At 35.3% G+C, this 13,172-nt stretch overlaps 2 protein-coding genes across 3 annotated transcripts; both read right to left on the reverse strand.

Moving 5' to 3' along the window:
- Positions 1-430: 430 nt before the first annotated feature.
- On the reverse strand, positions 431-4,943 carry LOC112506779 (ubiquitin carboxyl-terminal hydrolase 22-like). Its single transcript, XM_025111048.1, has 3 exons — positions 3,877-4,943; positions 3,388-3,512; positions 431-1,235 (listed from the first exon to the last, which is right to left on the reverse strand). The coding sequence occupies exons 1-3, from the start codon at positions 4,779-4,781 to the stop codon at positions 469-471; spliced, it is 1,797 nt and encodes a 598-aa protein (XP_024966816.1). The 5' UTR covers positions 4,782-4,943; the 3' UTR covers positions 431-468.
- Positions 4,944-8,783: 3,840 nt separating this feature from the next.
- On the reverse strand, positions 8,784-12,551 carry LOC112506727 (actin-related protein 2/3 complex subunit 3). Of its 2 annotated transcripts, XM_025110968.1 has the most exons (6): positions 12,282-12,533; positions 11,927-12,106; positions 11,531-11,637; positions 10,153-10,261; positions 9,680-9,949; positions 8,784-9,119 (listed from the first exon to the last, which is right to left on the reverse strand). In XM_025110968.1, exons 3-6 carry the CDS (start codon positions 11,531-11,533, stop codon positions 8,977-8,979), a joined length of 525 nt encoding a protein of 174 aa, XP_024966736.1. In that variant the 5' UTR covers positions 11,534-11,637; positions 11,927-12,106; positions 12,282-12,533; the 3' UTR covers positions 8,784-8,976. The 2 variants fall into 2 exon arrangements, with proteins under 2 accessions (XP_024966736.1, XP_024966735.1); XM_025110967.1 differs by lacking the exon at positions 11,927-12,106 and having other exon boundaries at positions 12,282-12,551.
- Between the last annotated feature and the right edge of the window lie 621 nt (positions 12,552-13,172).

Below are 13,172 nucleotides of genomic sequence, written 5' to 3' on the forward strand. Positions count from 1 at the left end.
AACTCAAGTCTCCTATTTAGAGGGATAAAAAAGATTTTTTTTAATTAACCTGGACATCCAACCTGTTATACGAGTTGACTAATCCTATGGCAACCACCTGTTTTGCAGATAACCCGGAGTCATCGCATTTGAACCTCCGTAGCCACAAGGGGAATTTTATTCCTTCTTGGATTTGAACCTGGAACCTTCTGGTACTTTTTGACTTTTGAAACCAAGCTCAAACCAATCTAGCACCACTCTTATGATTATAAAAAAAAGACACTTGTTGCAAATGAAAACAACCAACGTATGCCCAAAATAACAGAATCTTGAATCTCTTTTGTAATCAAACTGTGAATGTACATATTCAAAAGGTATAATTTGATCTGAAGCTTTCATAATTTGAACATAAAAAACACAGAAGAATCAACACTTGATCAAAATACCAAATTCAGAACAAGACCAAAATACCTTGATCGAAAATTCACTTCAACCGCTTTGTTTCTCGCTCGCCTTGTAATAAAGCATTTTCTGAACGTAAAACATCATGTATCCCTGCGCCGCTCTCACAATGTTCTCGTTCACTTGTGTCACCCACGCGTCGTCACATTTGTACCATTGATTACTCAACCTCAAATATGTCGCATAATGCCCAGCATCCAGTTTCCCTGTGTGTGTCACAACCGCAAATAACTCGAATTCCGAAGTTGACTCATCTGCTTCATTCCCATCCGCACCGTCAAACCCAAATATCCGGTTCCCGAATCTGCTCCTTAAGATGGATGACGACAGATAAGGAGACATGTCCAAAGAAAACGGGAATTGCAAGTAGCGGTCCACCTTTCTTGACATTTTCCTTATTGACGAGTGCTCGAATCTTTTGATGTGAAAACAAGAGACCAACGGAAGCTTTCTTATTGACATTTGTTTGAGAGATTCTTGTCGCACTTGACACTGTTGGCAGAAAAACTTCTGGTCGGATCCTAATCTTTCTGGTCTTGTAAATCGGTCCAGACAACCCATTAGTGTCGATGTTCCTGAGCTGTGACCTGAATTTATGGATTCTGCATTTCCATTGCAAGAATGATGAGTTTTTGTGGATGTTTTTGCAGGACCTTCGTGGTTGGGTACTAAATCCAGTGAGATGTCTACACAAGGATCATATGTGGTGGATGTAAAACCACATGCAGTGCACATGACATCAGAACGCAAGATTCCGGAGAATACTCTATGGGCAATACAGCAGTCTCCGCTACCTACAAGGAAAAATAAGTCATAGTCAGTTTCATGACTTTGATATGCTATATACTTTACTTATATTGTAAAGCATTTGGTTAAAGTATTATGTACTCCTTATTAACATAATCGTTTAAATTAAGTTTTTACAAGTAATCACTACATACATAAAACTAAAGCTCTTTGAACTCCTTATAATAATTAACTAACAAGTAATAACCAACTGATAAACATGTCCAAGTATAGGATAATCACCGAATCCTACACATTACTCTGCCATTATCTTTATCCAAAAAAATTCCAGTATTAAAACTTTAATAAGTTACATCTTTATTTATAAATCTAAAATATTCAAACTAGAATAAATTTTTTGAAGTATATACCAAAAACCGAGAATTTTATAATGTTTAATTTGACACCTATATCAATTTGCTTTTTCGGGTTTTTAACCTTGTCTTCAAATTAGCAATATATGTTTAACCACAACTTGTAATTTCTATTATGCTCAAACATAAACTTCATAGTTTCCTTTTCTAATGAGAAGTTACATTAATTTTCCATTCTCGATTTACAATAAAAAATTACTTCGCGCTGCATAGCATGGGTACGCAAGTACGCAACTAGTGCTCATACATGCAAGCATTTGCAATATTGCTTCCTCTTAACATGCAAGGTAAGCATTTTGTTACCAGGAAACAGACTAGGGAATGCTCAAATGTTCCATCAAATAAATTTACACTTTTTTATGTGATTAAACCATCGGGACCAATATCATGTGATGTTTTACACATAATTATCTGTTTTTTATCCTCCTGAAAAATAACTCACTGAAAGAGGAAATAGGGAAAGTTGATTACCAATAACTGGAATAGGGAAGTTGGCTTGTTAAGTTAGCTGTCTCATCCACTAATCCTGAAAACTAGAAATGTCATACAGGATTCTTGTGCCACATCCCCTCTATTCATCCTGTTGAAGTTATGTAGGAAGTTTGATATGTGAGAAGCAGGATGTTTATACAAAAGGATTTAGCTTGGCTGTCATCTAGTGGAAACCTTGAACTCCCTCCAGGCTCCAGATAATCTGTATCAAAAGATAAAAGACCCTATCAATGGCCAAAAGAAGAGATGTGACACAAGAAAATCCTACGATGTACCGAAATAGGCCAGGGGAGTAGACTTACTGAAATAATGTAAGCGCCCACTTGCAGATTTAGTTTTCCTAAATCCGAGATCATTTGTCAAAGCACCTAGGGCAGTTATGACAACTAAATCAAAACCCAGCAGTTGGATTAGTGTTGTCACGCTTAAAAATGTTAACAGCTGTGTAGATTGTCGAAGATCAGAGGCTAGACCAGCAAAGATATGGCTATTCAGGGGGGCTGATGAGACTATTAATGATGATTTTCCTAGTTCTTAGTGGATAATTCATCGGCTATCTGGAGTGTACTATACTCTCGTCACATGGACACTTGCAAACATTTTATCCAATCTTAGGGCTCAAGGAGAACAACAAACAAGTATAAAAGAAACCTTAACCCAGTTTATATTTATAGTATTCTGTAGTCCAATTAAACAGCAAAGAGAGAGTGATTCTTAAGTCACCCATTGGTCCAAACATCAGTAGTGTCCACAACGGTTTGGGTGTGCATGTGTCAAGAGAAATCTTGTAGTTAACAATAATAGTGCAGCATTGGAAGGCCTTCAGCAGAGAATATCACATATAATATTAAAAAACACCAACATGCCATAATTTTATTTGCTAAAACCTATAACAAGTCTTATAGAACTTGATCAAACAAGGAGTATAGACACCAAACCTATATCAGGATCAGTTGAGAATGAACATATGAAAGGTCCTACAAATGGTTCTTTTAACCAAATTTGACATCAATTTAAACCACTTGCAAAAGCAAACGAAGTCCCTACCCCAGATTCTCGATACCACAGATGTGATATCAGCATGAAGAAAAACCAATTACCCTTATTATTCTGTCACCTAAAGAAAGAATAAAACTCCACTAGTCCACTTCACTTTACCGGATTAAATATTGACTTTCTTCTCAAATTTCTATGGTACACATCTCAATCACTGGAATCTGGATGATATGACCACATACAAAGTTGCACATTCAACATGAAAAAGAACTACTAACAGAATCAAAACTGAGTTCACCTTGACTATGAGGTTTATGCTCATCTTTGTCCACCTTTTCGTGGATCCCATCAAGCATGGAAATGAAAAATTCATGAGCATCCTGCTGTTCATAACTCGCCAGGTTTCCTGCATGCTGCCACCAACTGGGAAACAATTGCAAGTAATCATATGTTTAATAGGATATTCTTTGAAATTATCAAAAATGCCAATCAGCAAGTAAACTTAAAAAAGATCGATTAGGACAGTTACAATATTTGGTACATGACCTTCTATCTGACCCACTTTAAGATATTATAAAAAGGCACCACAACGCTGACCATTTTTTGTTGTAAAACTTCCTATTAGTTTTTCCAACTTTATTTATTACAATTTTACATTTTTCCCCAAGATTTAATCCAGATGCACATGTAAATCTCTCAGAAGCACTTGATTCAGTCAAGAAATACAAACAGAAAAACAAATTCTCATGTCATCGCAGAAGCATGATTCCAAATAACTAATCCAGACCTGTATAAGAACTTTGCAGGGCTGTAGGGTTTCCGATCACCAGAAAACACCGCTGAAAACAATGCATCTGTATCGCAGGCCAAACACAACCTCTGTGGATTCTTGTTATTTCGTTCGTTTTTGTTCCGATGAACTCCATTCTTCTGCTGACAAACAAACCGGTTGTGCCGGTCACTGAGAAAATAATTCCGTAGCGGAGGTGTGTGCAACAACGCCTGCAATACAGAGTTCATAAAGCAAGTGTTTCCAAGATTGTTTAGCCCTTTCAATCCCACAGGAAAGTTCGAGCTCGAAGATAAATCTTCGTCGTTTCCAGGTAACAAACTTGAGTTTGTCCCTAGCAATGCGCGCTCTCTTGAATCAGGCGTCCAGGGACGATAATCCACGCGCCGCCGCTTTCTTAGGTTCTCCGGCGGAGGTGTGCAAAGCGAGTTACATCCGCCTAGCGTCGCCGCCGCGGTCTGCGACAACACAATAGCGGAATCGAAATCGCGATCATACACCTGGTCCCCGCACGAGCAACAGAACAGCTCCGCTCGATCCACGTCGATCGCGATCTCGTGTTCGTGATCCGGCGCGTGTATGTCACAAACAACAGCAGCACACGACACGCAAGCATAGACCCGCTGTGACGCTTGTCTGCACGCGCTGCACCGGAAGACCTCATTAGGTTCCCTACGCACGGAGGCGCGTCCTAGCGGCCTCACTCGAATGCATTCCAATAACTTACCAAACGCCGTGGCCCCTCGACCAGCCTTAAACTCCTCCAAATGAGAGCACGGCGGCGGAACAATCACAGCCGTTGATTGATGTTGCGGATTCGACACAAACGAACGGTTGTGATGAATCTGATGGTCCGGATTCGACGACATTGTTGTTGTTAATGCGAGATTTTGAAGTTTCATCGATCTGGTCTGATAATAAGAAACACTAATGGATCAGCAGAAACCGAAAGTTGAATAGAACAGATGGATTTGAATTAGGGCATTGAGATCAATAAATTTCATATCGTTGAGATTCAGATCTCTCAGATTGGAAAGGAAATTGAGGGGAAAATGGATGATTGTTGAGGGTTTTCCCCTAAAACATTCTAAAATTAGGTTATGAGATGATCCATTAGGAGAGGGAAGAGAGACGAAGAGAGATTGGATGATGAGATTGATGAACTCCTACTACTACTCTCGCCCAGCAACAACTCACTCGTGTCCTCACTCGGTTTTTTTGGATATTTGGATTTTTGTTTTATACTCTAATTAGTAATTACTTTATATATAATGTACAAAAATATATTAATAAACCATAAGGGTAATCTCTGATTGGTTTGAGTTTGGTTTTAAAAGTCAAAAGTACCTGGAGGTCTTAAGCTTAAATCCAAGAAGGAATAAAAATTCTTTTGTGGCCACGGAGGTTCAAATACGGTGACTCTAGACTGTCTGTAAAGCAGGTGGTCACCCTGAGATTAGTCGGCTCGTATAACGGACCGTGTTGGATATTCAGGTTAATTATATATATATACTAGAAGAGAGTTCGCGCAATGCAGCGAGACACATCTCGATTTTTAGTGTTCTATTTTGTTATTTGTCTCTGTCGATGTTATAATACGATTTTATGTGTTTTTAAGAAAGCAATAATGATTTTATTTTTGAATAAAATATAAATTTGAAGATATCATAAATATTTGAAAAAAAATATATCAATGTTAATAATCAACTATTTAAAAGTTCCCATTTTTTATGTAATTTCTTTAATTTATTCTTTTATTATAATTTAATTTAAGTTTAATAACGAAATAACTTATTTTTGATTTAATAATATAACATTTTATAAAGATAATAATTAAGTATTTTGTTAGTACTCAATGATTATTCTAATTATATTTTAGGTTTTTTATATTTAAAATAAGATGTTTATCATGTATTTGGTTATGTTTATCTGCAGTTAGTTATACGAATTCAGATATGGAGCTTTAATAAGTTGTATTTACGCATAATCTACTTGCAATCTTGAGTTTTAAGTAATATGCATTAATAAACAGTACTTCACGCATAAAAAATGAGTTTTAAGAGTTTTTGTCAAATGCTTTATAATATAGTATAGATATATACTAATAGAAAATTTATAAAAAAAAACAGTGTTTTTTCGAGTGATTAATAGATTCTTATACTCAATAAATCTTTTTTTTACCTATAAAAATAACCTAAAATCGATTATAATGGCAAAGAAAAATCCAAAAAACTTTTATATTTTAAACGATTAAGTTTATGAATATTTTTAAACAAATAAATCTATGTAGTTATTAAAAGGGCAAATTAAATGAAAAAGTAAAGTACTTTAACTTTATTCTTATTTCCGGTAACGTAGTTATAGAACTTCCATTTTGGTACCTAAGATGTAAAGTTTTAAACATCTAAGTACTCGGGTAACCAGTTGAAGCATTAACCGGTTACCATGTTGATGTGGCGAGTGATTTGGTATCCGATTAATGTTTCAGCAAATAATACTGAATTAGATACTACATCAGGATGGTAACCAGTTAATGCTTCAACCGGTTACCCAAGTACTTAGATATTTAAAATTTTACATCTTAGGTACCAAAATAAAAGTTCTAAAAATACGTTACTCAAAATAAGAATCAAATTAAAGCACGTTACTTTTTCATACAATTTGTCCTTATTAAAATACGTTACTTCTGACTTATAAAAATTAATAAAAACCGGTTATTTTGGTAGAAATCATCATAATGTAACTTTTAAATGTAAAATAAATTGTCTGCTCCTCAATGACCACTCTTATTTTGTCCTGTCTTTTCAGTATTATTTTGTAAGGGGATAAGTAGACCCCCTTATAACTTATCATTTTGAACATAATTTTTCTATGCATCTACTTATAAGTTAAAATGCTAACGGAAATGGTATATATCCTTTTGTTTTTGTTTTTTGTTTTTTTTTTTTTTTGTATTTTGCTGTTGATTTGTTGATATAATTATTTTTTTTCTTTTATTTTACAAATGTGAGGATTTAATTTTTCAAAAAAAGCTGTTCGAAACTTAATCGATCAAAATATGAAAATTTAGTAACAAATGAATGCAATGTTTAGTTTAATAAGTAGAATAATTAACAAATATTTGAGTATTAATCATTTCAAATGATAAAAATAACTTGTAGAAAATTAAGTTTATCAATACTATATTGTAAGACACCAATACTTTCAAGTTAATATTATATAGATACACTAGGTTCAATCCTGTGTATTACACGGGATAATTTGAAAAAATTAAATCATATTAAGGACTTATCTTACAGATATGAATGATTATTGAAAGTACGATGTGACTTCAGACTTGTACTCTTAAAATAACTCTGAAGTATAACTATGATAAATAACTCTTCAGACTTGAATTTAAAAATGAAATTATATCAATAATTAGTTAAAATGAAGTTAACTCTAGAATAAAATTAAATGTGTTATTTTGAACAAATATAGACATATTTTTTGGCAAAAAAAAACCTTTTATAGCCGACATGTTAACCAAAAACTCGTCTTACAAAACTCCTAGACAACATCAGCAAGTGATAGCTGAAAGCTGTCACGATAAGTTGTTAGCGATAAGCTGAAAGCTGTATCTTCAGTAATAGCTGAAAGCTGTCACGATAAGCTAAAAACACAAGCTGAAGGCTGTCAGCAATAACCTGTCAGATTGGCTGAAGGATTTTAGTCTGAACTAAATCCCGTTTAGTAGGGAAATCGGTTAAACCACGATAAAAAAAGAAAGATATATTTTTAGAGGGACAGATGTCAACCAAATAGGCCTCTTTGAACCATTAATGTAAATTGTGTCTAGATACATGTTTAGGCGGAAAAATAAGATAACCGACTCACCAAAAGATGGCACGTGTCACCCAAGTTACTTATTTATTAGGTGTATAGATTTTAAGGTTATAATCATTTAAACATTTTGTTTTTAATTAACCTGATATTTAATCCGTTATGTGAGCCGACTAATTCCAGGATACCACCTACTTTGCGGGTGGTCCGGAGTCACCGCCATTTGAACCTCTGTGGCCACAAGGGGATTATTGTTCCTCCTTGGATTTGAACATGGGACTTCAGGCACTTTTGATCTTTTGAATTTAAGCTCAAACCAATCAGACATCAACCTTGTGATTAATCTTTTAAACATCAGGTACAACTAACTAATACTTTAAAAGACAACTAAATAAATAATGAATACAACCGTACAAACTATTAAATACAATCATTACAACGTTTGTACAACTAAATAATCGATGAATGCAACTCTTGCAAACCATTGAGTACAAATTTTTACAACGTTAAGTACAACTAAACAATCATATGAATGCAACTGTTACAAACTACCAAGTACGATCATTGCAACGTACTATCCGACTAAATTATGCTTATGCTTATCTGTTTATACTAGATACCAAACCGTAAAGCATTAAATTTGTACATGTAGCTATAGCATACATATACAAGTTGTAAAGCGAAAAGTGTTGAATTTTAAAACGTACAATATGTTATATACAACTAAACTAATCGAATAAGCGTAACCGTAACCCCCTCTTTCGATCCCTCTCTGTCGTAAGTCGGTGTCGTCAATAGCAGGGGCGGACCTGTGTGGTGGCATGGGTGGCACGTGCCACCGTATTATTTCGCCACCAAAGGGTAAAAAATTTAGGTTTGTTAACGGTGCTACCGTATTTTCCTGAAATTCAAACAGTGCCACTGTATGAAATAATACCAACTTAAATTACCATTTTACAATTTTATTGATTTTTTTTTTCTTGTCTTGTTGAATATGAAGTCCATTTTACTGATCCTCCTGAGCATCCTTTATTTGATGATACATGGATCAAGCAAGGAACAGTCAAAGTCAAAATTTGAAATAGCAGTGAGGAACGTGATTTGATATAACCACTGATGTACCAAGATTGATTTATACAACAATATCATATTACGAATCTTGAACTCCAAACTCTAAACAGATCATGAATAATATGCTACAAAATAACTTCCATTTTGCTTGGTTTGTGTACAGGGGTTTAAATATGAATGTTTTTTTCATCAAACCGCGTCGTTCTAAAGAGCGATGGTGTTGATAAACTTGCGTTTAGCAAAAGCTAACCACCACTTGTTTGGAGTCCCGTTATGTCTGTATGCAACGCTCAACAATCTCCCGCTCGTTTCTTCCCTTATTTGCTTCAGATAATTCCGCAATAGCTCTGCATTCCAAAATCTTACAGGCATCAACAAATGGCATCGAAACATGAATTATAACAAGTCCAACTACGTGACTCTTGTAAACGTATTTATTTTTTTGGTAAACTTGGATGTCCGGGCCAGCTTGAGCGCACCTCGACTAATTCTAGAGGGTCCTGGGGATAACAACCAGGAAATCCTTAGTGGCCCCTAGGAGACTCGAACATGGTGAGGACGTCGTTACTTTCAAAATCATACCGATTACATTATTTTAATTAAATTAACCAACATAAATGGTTGATTTGGAGGAAGAGGACAAAGGGAGGAACAACTTGTTTCATACAAGAGTTTGAATATTTGTCAAATGTCCAAAAAACGTCATCCAATAACGACAAAACAAGAAAATCTTGCAAACCACAATCAATAACGAGCAATAATTCTAGATTGAAATTTTGAGGGACCATATTTCTCGATTAAACTTTTTGGTAAATGTCGAAAAGGTCCTCGTAAGTTATTTACTTATGATATGTATTGACTTTTGTATCAGCACACATGTTGACATACTCTTGATAGAAGAGTTTACCTGCTTCTTGCTGAGATCCGGGTAGTGGAAAGAGGCCAGGAAAAGGGAAACCCGATTCTCCAGGTACAGGAACATCTTCCAAACCGAGGTTAATTACCGCTTTTGTCCCTTCAGCTAACGTTCTGCAGCCTTCAAGCCTCTTTAAGGCCACATTGATATAAAACGTTAGATATATAAGAAGTTTATCAGCTGGGCTTTGGATATCAAAGTTCTTGAAGAAGACGTTAGCCCTAAAGAATGTGATTGCTTCATCAATGATATCAGTTGTGGCTGCACAAAGCGAAAAATCAGATTAAGGTTTTATCGAGCATTTCTTATTAGCAGTTTAGCACACATGAAAAGGTTATTAAAGGTCATTGGCCAGCGGTATTTGGGTTACCAGTAGATCCCAGCCTTCTTGGAGGTCAAGGGTTCAAGCACAGTCTGTGAGTTTTGCCGTATATAAATATTATATACTTAAAAAAGAGTTTGACCTTGATCTGAAACTGGAGCAGGTCCTCTTATGTGACTTTTCAAAGGAAGTAGGGGGCACCCACAAGCTTTAGTAATTCCTTCTTCGTCAACAAACGTAGAGTGGTAAACCTAAGAAGCAAACAAATTTACATGTTAACCTTGACCAATGGATTTACTCATATCACCCTACACTTGAGTGGGATATACTCGGATCGGTTTGGTTGATATAACCAACTACTTATTTACCCATGCATTGCTCTGAGTTATCTTTAAAACAATTTATCACAATGTAAATCAAATCTACAGAATCCAACACTGAAATATAAATAGTTTACACTATTAGTCTATTACTCATTAAACAATATATGTCTTGGGTTCTGAGGTCCAAAAGCAAAGTACTTTGTGTTCGTAGGAAGCCTACATTACCTCATCTGAGCACCTAATATGGGCAAAATGTTATAGTTATGCAAAAAGGGTATGACGCCACCCTCTGTAACGTACGGGTACCACAGCCATCATGGGAGAGATAAATCATGTGTCCCATGGGCAGGTGAGTGGTGCCTAAAGTCGAACCATGAACCTCGCAATCATTCTACCCACTAGGCTAAAGCCGCTTTAAAAAACTGAGATGACTGATCTATGACAAATATCTATGCACCAAGTTGAGGAGTGTGTTTATCGTACTTCTACTCTATGCCATTTATATAGATGTGGAGATTCTCTAGATTCATCCTTCTATGGATGTCTTATTGTTGCCAGACAGGGGCCAAGATGTACTCATCTGTTCAGAGCTTTATCTTCCATGTTAGACATCATTTTATGAACACTTTTAAGTTGGGTTCTTCAATGCAAAAGAAAAGTACATCTATGGCAAGCTTGAGCATCTAAGGCTGCGTTTTGGCAAACTAACTGTGAGCTCAAAAACTAGTCATGTTTGGTAAAACTTGGTTGATAATCTAGATAATGTAAAAATGACCCTAAAAGGACACAGTTGAAAAATTAGATATAAGGGGAATAATCGGAAAGAAAGTTGTGAAAAAAATAATCCATTCGTGCTTACTGAAATGCTAGTTCAAGTAGTGTTTCAAAAAGCTAGCTTATAAATTTAGCTTATTACTAACCAAATGGCGCTTTTTCAATAAGCACAAAAGTAAGCTAGCTTATGGTTGCCAAACATGGCCTAAGCCTTCACTCATGTGCAAAAACTAGAAAAACAACAAATCCATGAAAAGATCAAAGCTAAAAGATGTAGAACCTTGGTTCGCCAAGTGATCATGAAGGTTAAAAAACTTGCACACATCATTACAACTAGTAACAAGAACTATAAGTCATTCAATATAACAATAATGCTATATATATATATATATATATATATTCGGGAGAGTATGATCCTCTTACCATGTTCAACAGATTTGGGAGTTGCTTCTCACCACAGGAGTACTCCCCGCCTTGACCCTGTACTTTTATTTTGTTAAGCACAGAACAGCTCTAATGGAATTCACTTCCTGCAAGATACATCTCCATAGCTCATTGGTTTGAAGAATAGAAACATGAAATAACAACAAAGAAACCCTAAAAATGCATATTTTAGCAGCTACAAGTCCAAAATCAAAGTGATCCCCAAAAGCTTGATCTTTACATAAATAAGTCCAAAATCAGAGTTCCTATATGGTATGTTTGCCTTGGAGTTGGAGCATGTCCATATAAATTCATCTCTAGTTCAAAATCAAAACCTCTAATTTCATGCTCATAAACCCTACTCGCAATAAAGTACAAACCCCTAATTTCTTATACCTTATAATGTTTGCCATGGTTGTGATATCAGTTCATTCATCTGATTAATTCCTATTTCTCTTTGTGAGCTACAAATTATCTGGAACAATCAAAGCCAAAACCAATCGATCTCCATTGGTGCACTTTTAACCATGAATTCTACATGAACAGGAGCAAGCACACAAACCCCAATTCCGAAATTTACAAAAGGCACCAATTTGATAACAGATGCAAACGATTCCTGCTTTCCCACTTTCGAACAAATCAATACCGTCAAAATCCAAGTTATTGGATCGCAAATGAAGTCGGGTGGTATTAGGTTTGAATAAAATTACTAATTGAAGATAGAGAAAGAAGCAGAGATGAATAGAAATACCTGTGGCTGGGTCAGATCGGATATGGAACCCTAAGTTTGTTGTGTAAGGTGTGAATTATAGGGATGATTTGGCTTAAAAGCAAGATCAAAACCACAAAACCTTCAAACTTTTGGTTTCCTCTGTAATTCAATCTACCACTTGGGTAATTATCAATGCAGGTGCAAATCAAAGCTTTTTTAGTTTGCTTTTACTTCAAGCTTCCGAACCATCAGAATTCATGTGGTTTTTGCAAATCAATCTTGGTCTTCGTAGAAGAAAAGTTGGACGACCAACAGGGAAAAAGATCAAACATAGAATCTTGAAAGATAAAAAAATATTAAAATGGACACCAAATTATGGGGGCGTTTGGATTATACATTTATTCTGATTGGTAGTTGCTGAATAATTTAATGCAGAAGGTCAGAATGGTTAAGTGTTGAATAAAACAATATTGTTTGGTAACTATTTTCTGAATGACAATAAATTACCATTTTAACCCTCATCTAACAAAAACCCATTATTTGAATTCGATTCAACTTCATCCAAATCATGGGAAGTCTCATGAACACCTTCTTCTTCTTCTTGATCTTCAAAATCATCTTTTTTCTGATCATCCATCATCTAACAAAAACCCATTATTCGAATTCGATTCAACTTCATCCAAATCATGAGAAACCTCGAGTGGGTTGATAAATACACTAAAACGGCTCTCCATTTTAGTTATACACACTTAACTTCATGTAATGTATATTTTGGCCCTTTAACTTTTCTATTTTACTTATACACACTTAACTTCTTGTAATGGACATTTTGGCCCCTTAACTTTTCTGTTTTACTTATACACACTTAACTTCTTATAATGTACATTTCGCCCCTTAACTTTTCTATTTTAGTTATACACACTTAACTTC

The sequence above is a fragment of the Cynara cardunculus genome, assembly GCF_001531365.2.
Source record: "Cynara cardunculus var. scolymus isolate 2C chromosome LG 2, CcrdV1, whole genome shotgun sequence".
NCBI lineage: Eukaryota > Viridiplantae > Streptophyta > Magnoliopsida > Asterales > Asteraceae > Cynara > Cynara cardunculus.

Coding starts and splice junctions, on each gene's coding strand:
- LOC112506779 (XM_025111048.1), bottom strand. CDS start 4,781: ATGAAACTTCAAAATCTCGCATTAACAACAACAATGTCGTCGAATCCG. Junction 3,513..3,876: donor CCTGCAAAGTTCTTATACAG/GTCTGGATTAGT, acceptor ATTGTTTCCCAG/TTGGTGGCAGCATGCAGGAA. Junction 1,236..3,387: donor GCATAAACCTCATAGTCAAG/GTGAACTCAGTT, acceptor TTTTCCTTGTAG/GTAGCGGAGACTGCTGTATT.
- LOC112506727 (XM_025110967.1), bottom strand. Junction 9,950..10,152: donor TGCTCCAGTTTCAGATCAAG/GTCAAACTCTTT, acceptor CGCTTTGTGCAG/CCACAACTGATATCATTGAT. Junction 9,120..9,679: donor CGGATCTCAGCAAGAAGCAG/GTAAACTCTTCT, acceptor TTTGGAATGCAG/AGCTATTGCGGAATTATCTG.